General features: G+C 39.9%; 1 protein-coding gene across 2 annotated transcripts in view; it reads right to left on the minus strand.

The window, feature by feature from the left end:
- Nucleotides 1–10,401, minus strand: part of LOC131887422 (uncharacterized) — a 10,625-nt gene extending 224 nt beyond the window's left edge. The window contains exons 1-8 of one of the 2 annotated variants that reach the window (XM_059236029.1): nucleotides 9,697–10,401; nucleotides 9,117–9,396; nucleotides 7,614–9,021; nucleotides 5,903–6,056; nucleotides 4,232–4,416; nucleotides 3,756–3,859; nucleotides 3,426–3,693; nucleotides 2,652–3,027 (exon numbers count right to left, since the gene is read on the minus strand). In XM_059236029.1, coding sequence (XP_059092012.1) covers nucleotides 8,594–9,021; nucleotides 9,117–9,396; nucleotides 9,697–10,251 — 1,263 coding nt within the window. In that variant the 5' untranslated portion in view covers nucleotides 10,252–10,401 and the 3' untranslated portion in view covers nucleotides 2,652–3,027; nucleotides 3,426–3,693; nucleotides 3,756–3,859; ... (1 more) ...; nucleotides 5,903–6,056; nucleotides 7,614–8,593. Of the gene's footprint in view, nucleotides 1–2,651; nucleotides 3,028–3,425; nucleotides 3,694–3,755; nucleotides 3,860–4,231; nucleotides 4,417–5,902; nucleotides 6,057–7,613; nucleotides 9,022–9,116; nucleotides 9,397–9,696 lie in introns of those variants that run through there. The other variant, XM_059236030.1, reaches the window with a different exon arrangement.
- Between the last annotated feature and the right edge of the window lie 3,633 nt (nucleotides 10,402–14,034).

Here is a 14,034-nt window from a genome sequence, read left to right on the forward strand (position 1 = left end):
GTCTGCTACAACACATTGAAAATGCTAAATGAGCTTATTTTATCAAACAAAACTTCATAAACAACAAAACAATGAGCACTTGGAAAGATTGGCATAGGCTGAAGTTTTTTTTTATATTTCTATATTTGTGTAAAGCATAACAAATTTCTTAACGTACCGTAGTATGCCAAGACAATATAAAGCATCTTTGAAGTTTATTTGCATCCTTATTTGCATCCCTGGGCTATTTTTTGGCATTTTTGCATCTTGAGGTCCTTTTTATGCTTAATTTTGAGCACCTTAGTTAGTATCTAATCAGTTGTCACTAATGAGCACAAAAATGTCTTATTTCTCATAGCTCAATTTGAAAATGTATTGTCTAAAGTGGAACAAAAAATTTTTTAATGGCTATATATCGTCTTTTTCTTAGTGCAGCAATTACAAAACAGGTCAAAATTCAGAGTTGTGATGAAATTGGCCCAAAAAACGTCTTGAATGGAACATCAAATAAGTGACATTCGAAAAAATTGATGACTTTTGCCTCTGTTCTGCTCCTCGTTTTCAGGTTGGAGCCCTGTAGTCTTTAACCTTTCAAAACAGCCATATTAGCCTATCCTGGTTACGAAAAACTTCCTTAGTTATGTAAAGGCGGGGATAGAAAATCCACGTTGCAAGTACGTTGAGCTTGCAATATGTATTTTTCAGTTATTTTCAATGTTAATTTTGTAAGAATCTAGTTCTTTCTTAAAAATTAAAAATTTATGCATCTTTTTCAAGTTATTTTTCTCGTAAAACACTTGTTTTTGGCAAAAAAATCAGTAAAAGGCAAAAAATCAGACTTCTTCAGTTCAGACCATCATAGGCACAATATGGCCTGGAGATTAACGAAATTTTTGCATTATAATCAGGAAAGCAAGATTATTAATTTTCTGCTCCATATTTTTCTAACTGAAAATTGGTGGGTTAAATTTACGGTATTATTTTTATCAAGATCAAAGCGTTTTTGACTTACTTGACGGTATTCGTATAAATGATTTTCAATCATGGAGCTGATATTGGTATAGCTTGGCGATTTGTGAGATGAACCAATTCCAACCTTCTGACAAATCACTCTTCAAAAAAGAATTACGAACGTAAATTTAATGATTCCATGTGTCAGCTAATTTTCTCTGGGTTTGAAAACTTACATAGCAATCACCAAAAAAGACCAAAACAAAGCTGACTGGGACAGTATCCAGGTAAACTTCAGCCATTGTGATAGTCCCATCATGTTGTTTGGCCAAGGAATGTTTTTCTCCAAAGAGCCGTAATCATTCTTGACTATAACATGCAACTTTGTCGTTTCGGGAGGAAAGTCTTTACGTAGAAATGGCATCATGATGGTCCATAGGTGTTCCTCATTTTCAGATGCATTACCCAAAGGCTTAGCGGTGGGAAACTCTTCGAAACTAAAACTAGAAACCAACATGTCTTGGCTGAGAAAGGGCAAGCCAACCTTTGACATATTTCTGTCGGGCAGATGAACAAGTAAGTATTTTTTTTTCAAGTCATGTGTTTTTTGACTGTCAAAAGGTACGTTTGGGATCTTGACATGGGACGCATCCGAAAAATGGGGTACAAGTATGGTGTAGTCAAATGGTTTCAGGATATTCAACGTTTTCATGGCAAAGAAGAAAAATGAAAAGTGGCTTTTTATGGGAGCGAATCAAAGAACGTGGAACAAATTGTGCTTATGTGTGGGAATTAACCATTTAGTATCTCTTAGGGCGGCTTTACACAAGGATGGAAAACCGAGATTGAATTCGGTTCGAGGATTGAAATAGGACTAGTGGTTGAGGCGAGTTCGGGAAAGAGCTTGAGTCCAGCAGAGGACTCCAGTCTTTCACCGTACTCAAGTCGAACAAAAAGACTCATGCACCAAAAATTCGCCCCAACACTAGTCCTACTTCAATCCTGAAACCGAATTCAATCTCGGTTTGCCATCCTAGTGTAAAACGCGCCCTTACTCTTTTTCATCCTGACACTCCGAATCAAAGCAAGTCAAAAGATGGATCTGGTCTGATCTTGGACCTGGATTGGCGAGAACGGTGAATGAAATATTTTCCAATCCAATACTCGATTGACCAATTGAGTTCGAATTTGTGGAAAATTGACCTCTTCGATGGCAATTCGATTTGACTCCATTCGATTCGAGGGTGTGAGAACATCACTTTCTTTCGTCCTTGTGGACGACGATGCACAAAACATGTCTGTTTTCATCTTTGCGATCGACGATGTAACGAAAAACAGTGGTCACTTGGTACACATCTCCCCGTCTTTGACTCTGTCTTTTAATGCCTTTAATTGACCGACATTGGTTTGGCCCTCAAAAATTAAGCCTTTTAACGGACTATCGGGACTTGATGTAAGTGCTTGGCAAATAAACTTTTCTTCTTGATTGTGAATCCATTTCTAAAAGTATGAAAGGTTCTTGTTTGAGACGTTGAATATAACTTGTGAAAGGCAGTTTCTTCTTTTAGCAACAATGCTATGAATGATGATAGATATCATAATTGACAGACAAGGGATGATATTCTCTACCTTTGACCCCTCGGTTCGGTTATGTTAGGAGGTGTAAGATTTTCGATTTGAGCTCTTTGCTTCGCCTTTGACTTCTTTTTTGCGTCTTCGTCGTCGTCGTCGTGGTTGTTTTTGTTGTTGTTGTGGTCGCTGTTTCTGCTTGTGGTGATACGGAGGTTGTGCCCAAAAGACGTGATCGGATGTCTCCTGAGAGCTTTGTTCATCCGTGACAAGGTACTCAAGAACACCATTTCGAATTTGTTCACCTACGCAAACGAAATGAAGTTCATCCTCTTCCTTGATGTTTGGGACTTGGAATGGACCCTCAAATACAATTGTCGCCTCGGCAAATGCCGTTTTGAACTCGTGTTTTGTGGGCTTCAAAGTCGTCACGGGTTCACTCCCGTTTTGAAACGGACTCAAAACGGCTGAGATCGCGGCCTTGGGATATCCACCTTTGGCGATACATTTGATCAATCCTTTGGAGAGCTAAAATTATCAAAACACTAGGATGCACGGTCTAGGTTTTGCCTTAAAGTTACTTTTTTTGTAACACAACAATTAACTCCATTCAGCTGAACTGAATGGATAAGTAATCAGTGGGCACCTGGGTAACATTGGAAGAAGTTCGAACATCAAGTAAAGGTAAGGGTGGATTTCTTTACGGTCTTGAGGTGAAATTGATCCATCTTCATATGTAGGTAATTCTTTCGAAGAGAGGGTTTTGGGAGGGAATGGGTGGGCTGGACCAGACAATACTAACAGAACAGAAATGAGATTGACTGAATTCCAGAAACATGAAACATGACGCACAAGTGTTCATTACTGAGATTGCTTGAACCTTTGTTCCCCCCCCCCAAGATACTTCAGATATTTCGAAAGTGCACCTGGGAAGCATCTAGCCTCATTTCGACCGGCTCAGAAACATCCAATAAGTAAGTCACTTCTCTATGATCCCGCCGAGTCTCTCGCCGACACTTCCAGATCCCGGTCTGGTGGGATCTCACTTCGTGAAGCGTCAGACATCCGTTGGAAATATTAAATTCCGAGTGTGGTAGAGCGTCTTGAACCTTCCTCTGACAGTTGCTGTCTTTGGGGTTCAACTCAAGGAAGTATCACGGTTCGTCCAGATGTATTTTCGTACAGTTGATCCGCCTTTGCGAGGAAAAAAGAGGAATGGAAAATTTGTGTTTGAACTTGCAAGATTGAAGCCTTACCATTACAAGGCAAAATTGCGGTCTCTCCTTCCGCAAAGTTTAGCCTTGAAATTTTCGATTCACACATGAGCACGACAACAACCAAGACAAATATCGTCAGAATACTGAAATAATTTTCAAGAATGTTTTTTCAATAACTAGTGGATTGACAGTTGGTCAAAATGTGCAATTAAGGCCAGTTTTATTGACGACATTGAGCCAGCAAAATCAGTTGCAAGCTGGGGAAAATAGTGTTGGGAATAATCGGATTGACATTATCCGTAGTGTTTAACAGCCAAGAGCAAGTCCACGGGTAGTTGCTAAGTCACAAAATTGAAAGACATATTCGTTAATGACCAAATCTTGCTTTCCCATTTGAATCCTTTGCTTTGCAAGAAATTTCCCCTTCAAAACGTTTGTGGTCAGTATTTGACGACCCTAAATAACCTACACGTACAACAGAAAAAGATTAGGCACATCATATGAGAAGAACTTACAGTTGAATTTCCTTCATTTCGAGGTTGATGCAAGGGCTAAATTGTTGGTGATTTATTGTGTTTTTTTAGGAGGCGGTAAAAATAGGAATAAAGTTGTGGGAGAAATGTTCGATCCCCAAACCAACGCTAATGCAAGAATTTGTTGTCCGCAAGCATTGCTTTGAGGGTGGGAACTTGAGTGGAACCTAGAAAATAAGAACACAATTGGAAAAATGGAGATCCGTACGCTAAGTTGCATTAATAGGAGAAGGAATAATAGTGTACACAGGTATGACTTTATTTTAGGCTTCGAACATTTTGTGTCATGAAAGACATATTGGAAATATGTAGAACATCACAAAATAAACGTCCTCCCACATTTCTGTTATGCTCTTGTCTCATCTAGTCAATCCGCTTTTTTCCTTCAATGCATGCTCTCGGAGATCCATCTCTCTTCTGTGTATACCATATACCTATACCTCATTCCAATAAACAACTAGTCATCCACCGTCTCACGACAACGTAACAATTTCCTTCTTTGGGCGGAAAGAAAATCTGCACACTCGGACTCACACTTGGATCTCCATCGGTTTCCAGGCGGTGTCTAAAAGTTTCCCTGATAAAGGTCGAGGAGGAGAATCGACCCCAGGACCTCTCCCAGGCTAGGAAACTGTGCTAAGCTTATCTTTTCTCTTTATCAGAATTATTATGCACACATGTCACACATGTACATTCGAGCATTAGCTTCATCCAGATAAGTTTGAAAGCCCTGGATTATCCCAAAAAAAAGATTAAAATCAATTTGTCAATTTGTTGTGCAGTTCGGTCCTGGGTTTGTATGACTACGGATCTCCATTATCGACTCGCAACTAACACTCTTCGTCCCAAACTTGATTTCAACCATTCCGTCACGTTTTTGGACGAGCTGTCTGACGAAGATTCCGCTCAAATTTGACTGACAACCACCTAGGTTGCAGTCGCAAGAAATTTCACAAACACCCAACAGCCCTCTGTATTTGCTCGAATTATGTAGAACATCTTCACCGATACCATCTTTCTTACTTTTGTGACACCATAGATGTCTAAACATCGCAATAACCATATCTCTAAAAATAATGATAGTAATACTTCATCTTTGTTTGAATATCTTGCCTGAGGAAAATAGACATTTTTCACCTCCTTTTTCTTGAGCAATCTTAAAAAAGCTAGCTTCTCTTATCTCATTGCGTTGCTCTAGAAATCATTTATCTCCCGTGGAGTGGCCATGACTTCACTAATAATGCAAGGTGCGTTGACTTGTAAACTCAAGTATTGAAATAAATGCAAATACAGTGTCTATGCTATATCCATTAAATTCGCACCCTTTAGTACTTGTGTCCAGAATTGTGGACGGGCCTCGAAGAAGGATAAATCATTGATACTTTTCAGGTTCTCGTGTGGTCTATGATAATTCTAACAGACTTGAGATGCAAGCGAAAAATACCACACATGATGTAAAATCGTCGACATTGTTAACGAAACGTTTGAAAACCTGGCGCATTACAACTCCCCGAATACATTTGATTGAACTTCTGGATCGCAATTACTTAACGTTTCTGTTATTTTTTTGTGAGGTAAACAAATGGCTTTGTTAGTAGACATTAGTTAACTATTGGATATTGGTAACAAATGCAAGAATGATAAACGTCCTACCTTGAAAGTATGTATTGAGCAAAAGATACTCAGGCACTGAATTTTCTTCAAATTCAAACAGTGTGTATTACGTATTTGCCTGATAAGACGATTATTGATAAGAGGTAGGGACTGGGGACTGCTTGTTTCATAATGAGACTTCTCGTCTCGATGCCTATAAAGGAAAGACAGCGTTATTAAACCATCTGCTATCGATTGTTCTTGCGTCGTTGTAAAGAAACATAATTAAAAACTGTAGACTAAATTTGAAGTTGATGAGTTAAGAGTGACGTTTTCCAACTTTGTGAGCTCTATCTTGAACAAACTATCGAGCAAGAAATCTTGGCAATTTTGAATGAGACATTCAGCAACATCGAAAATTCAAAAAAAGTGTGGATTAATTCAATAAACACAGAGGTTTGTCACTAGAAAAAAGAATTCTATTCAGTTTTCTCTATGGTCGCATTATTATTATTTGCAACTAAAACTCGCATTACTTGTGATTTGTAAAATATTCAATATTTAGATGTAAAACATTGAAATGAAATTTACTTCAAAAAAGGCAAAATGTGAAAAGTTGCGTCCCATAGTTCAAGAAATTGAAAAGTTTTGATTCACAGATGCTATAAATTGCTCATTTCGTTTCTTCATTTAGAAATTTCAAAAGTAGATGTGATAATTGAGACTCTACACTTTTTTATGATTATTCTTTCAATTGAGTTAAAACAGTTTTATTACTTGTTTTAACCCTGTCACTAAATCTCAAATTGGCTGTTACAAGTTTTATTTTGGTCATAAGGTCAGATGTTTGACGCACTAATTCAAATTGTTTAGTGTGCTTTAAGCATAGTCGAGCCTACTCGTTTTATAATTGTCACGTATCATACCGATTATTGAGCGCTTTTCGGGACAAGCACACTCTCGGGACTTGAGCATAGCCAAGCATATACTCGAGGTCCGTGAGTACACCAGGGGTCAATGTTGTAAACATTCTAGGCCAGTTGTTAAGCGGTTTAACGTATCCAGTTGAGTATAATAGAGTATACTCTAACTGAGTTTGCTAGAGTATATGCTTCAGTACATAGATGTACTATGACATACTCGTACATTCAACGTTCGAGAAGCGGACCAGATCTCTAAGCAGTGAAATCTCCCAAGGGTGATTTTTCTCCCCTTTGGCTTGGAATTTATGCTCTGACAGTCTTCTGGACCTGTGTATGACAAAGGGCCAGTCAAGGCAATAGGTTTTGCCGACGACTGTGTCCTTATCACCACAGGCCATGACCCAACGACCTTGGCATCAATGTGAAAAAAGCCATCATTGGAGCTTTCAAATGGTAGGTAGGGTGCCAAACGAGGCCTTACTTTTGGATCCAGCACAACAGTTATTGTTCTGTTCGATCGAAAGAACGAGGTGATTAAATCCAATCCAAAAGATTGATAATTTGGAGATCCCTTTCTCAAGCTTAGCCAAATGATACCTTAGCATTGAGATGGATGAAAGAATAAGCTTTAATTGTCACATTCAGGCAAAGATAAACAAGGCAAAATGGCTTCTTTTCATGCTTAAAAACTCGCCCGGACAACTCTGGGGGCCAAAGAGGTCTTTAATACAGTGGTGCATGGAGGTCTCAATTTAACTGGAGGTCTATCAAATTGTCGTCGTATACCCCGGTAGGCTTTGATCTCATTAGGAAATTAGGATTAGATAAAACGATGAGTTAGGCCTTACCTTGGTTCCGTTTTCACCCTTCATCCTGTTTAAGAGGTTACTGGTGATCATTTCCAATCATTATAGTCCAATTTTCACGTATACTATTTTTGTTTATAATTCAAGATGATTGACATTGGAATTCCAGGATCGTGTAGTAGTTGGCTCCTTTTTCGCTCTGTAGTTAATAAAACACGTCTGATCCACTTTCAAGGAGTGCTTGGATGTTTCTGGCAACCACTCACATCAAAAATATTTTGGCACTATACACGAATTCTTGTCACTGGTAATTTTTATTCGAACAAGTCAAATTTCACGGTTCGTCCATCTTGTATCACCCGCTTACCTCAACTCAACTTGGACAGCTGAAAAACTTGAACAAAAGGATAGGATCACAGCATTAATTTGTTTGGTTTTTTGTACCCCTTTGCGCTCAAGCGCCATCTTTCGGATATGTAGGGATGAGTCAAACGTGAAAATGACATAGCTTTTTCCTCCAACACTTGAACTTCCGTGTCAAAGCAAGCTTAAAGGTTTACCTTTACAATCACATCTAGTACTATGCTTTGGTTTTTGTAAAACAGCTCCGCTAATTTCAACACTATGGTAATTGACTCATGCCACAGCCAGGAAACCAATACAGCGACAGAGGCTCATGGTGGAGAGGACAACAAATTGCACAAAGAGATGTTTTTCGTGTATGTATTGCCTATTATCTTCACCAGCAAAAAATGACCTTTATACGTATATATGTGCTACTTATAGTGTAAATACTTTAACCACTATATTCAAAGCCCCCAGTAACCCTTGTCTTATCTTTTTTTGATCTAGTAAATTTGAACAGGAAAGACAAAAAAAAGCCGAAACACTCACGGTTTGCTAATTTTTGAGTCAAAATTCAAAACCGTCAGCTCGGTCTGAATGGATGATACATATGCCTTCTTTGGGTGGGAGTATGCATGCATTTGACATTGAACATTGGTCTAAAAAATTGCGATCTTCTACATATCCACCTGAATGGTCTCTGGACAAATGTGCCGCACTTTTAGAGCCCATTCATGGAAAATTGGGCGAATCTCCTTCAAGATCTCTTGTTTGTACATGACTCGATTTTCCCCGCCAGTCCTGGTCCACGGTTTGCCCCGTGATGTGAAATGCAAGAATTGAATGTTGGCCTGGTTTCGGCAAACTTCCGTGATAGAAGACAGAGGTTCCATCTCATTATATTCAGAATCGATGGTTCCGTAATGTTTCGGCAGAATGAGGACTTCATCGCCACAACTGAATTCCTTGTTCACGATGTCCATGTCAAAATTAGGCTTGCCCGTGTCAATTTTCAGAGAGCCGAAATGGCGTCGAACCCGATAATAGAGTTGCAAACTGGGCTCAACCACCATCATGACCGTGGTCACAGCCACCACGGTTTCACCTGGTGTGAGAAAAAAGGTTCCATAAATGGATGCCATTTTCCAGGGGGGCAAACACAAATCACAAGAAAGACACTATAAAAGAGGTGGCAAGTACCGCGACATTTCGGGTCGGAACCAATGACCACGCCTTTATCTCGAAACCAGTATCCTTGAGGAGCGGCCAATTGAATGCCTGGAGGAAATTCCAATTGGAACAGGTGGTCCAATTGATGCATGGTGAACCCATCGCTGTCCATTAGAATCAATCGGTCATATTTGATTAATTGGAAAGCATGAAACTTTTGATATGTGGGCTTGTAGAAAGTGCTCTTGCCTTTGGCAAATTTGGCAAGGGAAGTGACGTTCTGTAGCACGCCACCTTCGTATTCCCATTTCTAAAAGATAAGCTGGGTTTTAAGGGCAACTCTGCTGACGAACGATCTTTTGGTAAAACATTGATTTTGAAAAGAAACAATTGGACTTACTTGCAAGACAATAATTGAAGAAAGTAAAGGAATGTTAGCGATTCTACTTTGATTACTGTAATTTCATCCCAATTCTTGAAGTCTTTTGGGTACAACTAGCTTTCAACCCAAATGATTGGCGATTACTTTTGAAGTTAGGCTAGGACATCATAAATGGGACTCCACGTTGTTCACCTTATCCCAGTCCTGTACAAAAAGGCCTTGACTCACCTCTGTTAGGTTGGCAAAGGCCTTGTCCGTCAGGGTGGAATCCACAAACATCAAGACATAATCCAATTCATATGGAAGTGGTCCCAATTTAGACCGGTGATTTTGTAGAATCTTCAAGGCCACCAGAGCTGAGCACAAATATTGAGGCGAGGACGCGTACCAAACATAGGCGAACCTTTTCCCTGACAATTCTGACTGGGGCTTGAAAACTGCCCCACGGTCTTGGACGAGGGGTTGGTGAACACAATTGATAAAGTCACTAGGGGATGCCACTCGTTTCGTAGCACTTGAGTGGGCAAAAGGCAGGATCCAAGGTTTCCGATAATCCAAGGGATTTTGGCTCTGACCTCGGTTTGATTTTGTGCCAGGTTCACGAAAGCGTAAGTTCGACCACACAAACATCAACACAGCCACGGCGATGATTGCGAGAGCCAAAAAAAGAAACTTGAACCATGGCCCAAACTGACAAATCTTTTTGGAATTCATCTCCTCTAATGCAGCGGCATATTTCGGATTGCCCTTTAGCCAATAGATCAGCAAACACACCCAAAACATGGAAGAATGAGGCCAGGTCTCACTTTGGACCCGCACGGTGAAACGCTCGTTGAGTTCAAGTGTCTCTCAGTTAATCTTTATGTACAGTACCTGGTGAGATGGTGATTTTAGTTGCCAGCAAAAGTGGACATGCAAAGAGTAAGCTTAGCCCCACTAAATGACTGGAATCACCCAACGCTTATCTCTATTCACTCTGATCGTTCGATTATGCGGTACAAGAAAACAGAAAGGCAACCTATTGTTGCATGTGTGGCCGCACATTTGAGATTGCTCACCTGGAAGAAATTTTTCATGTAACAAAAACGCATTGTATAAGGAAACTCATTTCATTTGTAAGCAGAATGTTAGACATTTGAGAGATAATGCGGCAATACGAATAAGAGTCATTTCTTATGCTATGTTCATGATTTTAAATTTAAGGTGAGCTGTACATCAGATTTTCAAGCTTGGCTGGACCCAATGATGCCATTCTCGTCTTACAGTGCTAGGCAATCTAATCTTTAAATATTGAATTCTTTTTCACCAATACTTATCGATATGCTGATAAATTTCACACTAATCGTCATGCTTTGATTTTCAATTGGATTTTCAACCAAATTAAGATTGAAAGTTGAGCATCGTTCCCAAGTTTGGTCATGGGGTATTTTCTGTAAAGTCATTTTGTCACACGATAGGCAGGGGAAATCAATTCAATATTAGGCCAAAACTACGTACATATTATGTTCATATGACATGCAATGGGAAGCAGTAGGGGAGACTACCACAAAAGCAATATCGCTAGAGGTCGCTCTCGACTTTGAACAACGCTCTCACTCTCGGTTAATAGGTTTGAGCGCTCTCTATGAATCTTTTTTGAAACCACTGATGACGTACAAATCAAATAGGACTTAAGATTTGAAATGGGCTGTGGATGGAACANGATTGAAAGTTGAGCATCGTTCCCAAGTTTGGTCATGGGGTATTTTCTGTAAAGTCATTTTGTCACACGGTAGGCAGGGGAAATCAATTCAATATTAGGCCAAAACTACATATTATGTTCATATGACATGCAATGGGAAGCAGTAGGGGAGACTACCACAGAAGCAATATCGCTAGAGGTCGCTCTCGACTTTGAACAACGCTCTCACTCTCGGTTAAGAGGTTTGAGCGCTCTCTATGAATCTTTTTTGAAACCACTGATGACGTACAAATCAAATAGGACTTAAGATTTGAAATGGGCTGTGGATGGAACATATAATCGGCTTGAATTATCGCTATGAACGTGCTTCATGGACTATCCTAGACAAGCTTTGGTCGTTTTTTACTTTTAGTCTTCTTGCACCGGTAGTAAATATGAACAGATCCAATTTTATTTTATTAAATATTTGCAGCAATTGTCATACGCGGACATGGTCGTAGCGCAGTTGACAAAGGGGCAAACGAGTTATACTCGGGTTCATGGGCTCGATCTCAGGTGTCCAGGTTTGGGCAAAGGCAGCTGAACACCTGAAAAAATAGCTATCTTGTTGACAGGGCAGTAGAAATGAAACTACAAGTAATGAAATTAGAGTAATTTGCTCCGATTCAAAAAAGGAAGTGTAATCCTATTCCATTTGAAAATGGTGTGAGGGTAACGACCCCAAAGAAACAAAAATCACTCGTTCCTCGTTCTTTTTTTCACGCTCCAGAGTTCTATTTTGGTTTAGTTTTTCACGGGCTTTTCTAACTGCTACAGGGAATGTAACGCAGTGCTAACTTTCATACACAAATAAAGCACATTGACGAATTTCGTTTTTCCATATTGGAGTCAAGATGGCAAAGCTGTTAATGTTGGCAAGAAAGTTGGATTTAAGCTGGATTCAAGACTCTCTGGATCAGATCTCACCCTGGTTATAGATTCAAAGCTTAAGACCTAAGAGACCCACGTTCCATCGCTAATGCTAAGCGAATAAACATTATCAATGTTCATTTGCAAAACAATTTGGCACGAAAACTTAAAATTTTAGGACTGTTTGAAAGAAAAAGAAAACAATTGATTTAGCAAAGTATGGTCTTGATGATGCAAAAAAACCTGAAATATTGGTCATCTAAAATTTTAGTAAAAGTAATTGTCACGAGTAACGTCAATACATTTCTTGGCGTGTAACGATTGTGTAACGAATTAATCTTTTTGGCCAAAGTAATTGTAACTGTAATCCGTTCCTTTTATTAAAACTTCCTTATATTCCAAATTCGTCAAACGAAACCTGGGCGTGCCCCAACATGTCAGCAATGCATGGACGCATTTTCTATGCGAAACCGAGCCCCTCACTTTCGGGCTGGCCAGTTGGTGTCCAACCGTGTTGGGAACCTGACCTTTCCGGAGGCGATGTCCGAGCACAAGTTGTCCTTCCCGGTCACGGACTTGCTTGCACCTTATTGTCCTTGGCCCGACATCCCTTCGGAGTATTGGCGGTCATGCACCTTTGTCCGGCGGCTCCCAGCAGCTCAATGCCATCAGCTGATGGGAGCTGACAGAAGATCTGTTCAATTCGGCCCATCCTCTCCTCTGCAATAACCAAGAATTTCATCACTTGCCTTTACCTAACTTTTATGTAGTATTTGCAATTCCCGTCTTTCCTTTTTTCATATGCATTCAACCAATTCTAGTCATATTCACTGCGATATCATCTTCTAGCCAATTATTCAAAAGCTTCTACCTTTTAGACTTTTTTGGTTTTATGCACTTAACAGTCTGTATAATGTTTATACTTTTATATATATATTGTAACCTTTATACTTTTCGCCATGACTGTCGCAATAAATATGATATTACTATATAATAATACCCTGCTTGATGGTTCATATTAAAATGGCCAAATGGCGCAATTGCTATTTTGAGCCAACTCTGAGAACTGCAAATGAGGCGACCAATTACCAAACGATTAACCTCCTGTCCTAACCCTGTAACGCCCACTCGGCGAAACTTTGAAGTAAATACTGATTTACACCGAGGAATACAGAGAAGTTGTTGTTTTCGGGTACTTTTTTTCCATGTTGATATCGAGGGAAGATTTGAATATGAATGAAGCCCATTAAACGCAAAGGAACTGAAGCCCACCAAGGGGTTTCCATTTTAGACCACAAATGTGAAACAAAAAAAATGCTCCGATCCAATGGATTGAGACTCCCATTCATATTGATGATTAAATCCCTAGCCTCTCGTTCAATAATGGAGGATCATGTTTCAATCAGAAACTTTTTGCTCACCGGACTGGAAATGTTCCCATGGGAGTCTCAACCAAATCCGAAGCGTCTAAGGTAAAAGGAGGTAGCCCTCTCCTCCCGCTGACTCAGACCTCTAACCAACTATAGTACAATCCAATCAGCTTGTTCTTTCCGGCACACAAATGTATATAAAGATGGTTCCTAGTAGGGCCAATGCCTAGCTTGGTCATGGTTTAGGATACCTCCTCGATCTCAAATGAAAATGACAGTTCCAAGGATCCCAAAGATGAACAAAATCGCTTGCCGTCAAGTTTCCAAGTTTCTAAGTTTCAACCCTCCAAAATGCCAATCTTGTCGATGTGCCTCCAAAGCCACGGCTGTGTTAACCTCTCATTGTGAACTTGTGGGGCGAATGAAGGTCCAAATTGTTGGCTTGCTTTGTCTCCCTGGTCATTTGGTCGCCTTTGAGGGCGAATGGAGTTGTTATTTGGTGTCCGGGAGCACAATTAGGGACCGAATCCATTCCGTCGTTCAGGCATAAAAGCGAGGGCCATGAACCCACAGGGTTGGTGGACAGACTGGTCGCCATTAGAGGGG

Source organism: Tigriopus californicus, chromosome 9 (assembly GCF_007210705.1).
Source record: "Tigriopus californicus strain San Diego chromosome 9, Tcal_SD_v2.1, whole genome shotgun sequence".
In the NCBI taxonomy this organism is placed as follows: domain Eukaryota; kingdom Metazoa; phylum Arthropoda; class Copepoda; order Harpacticoida; family Harpacticidae; genus Tigriopus; species Tigriopus californicus.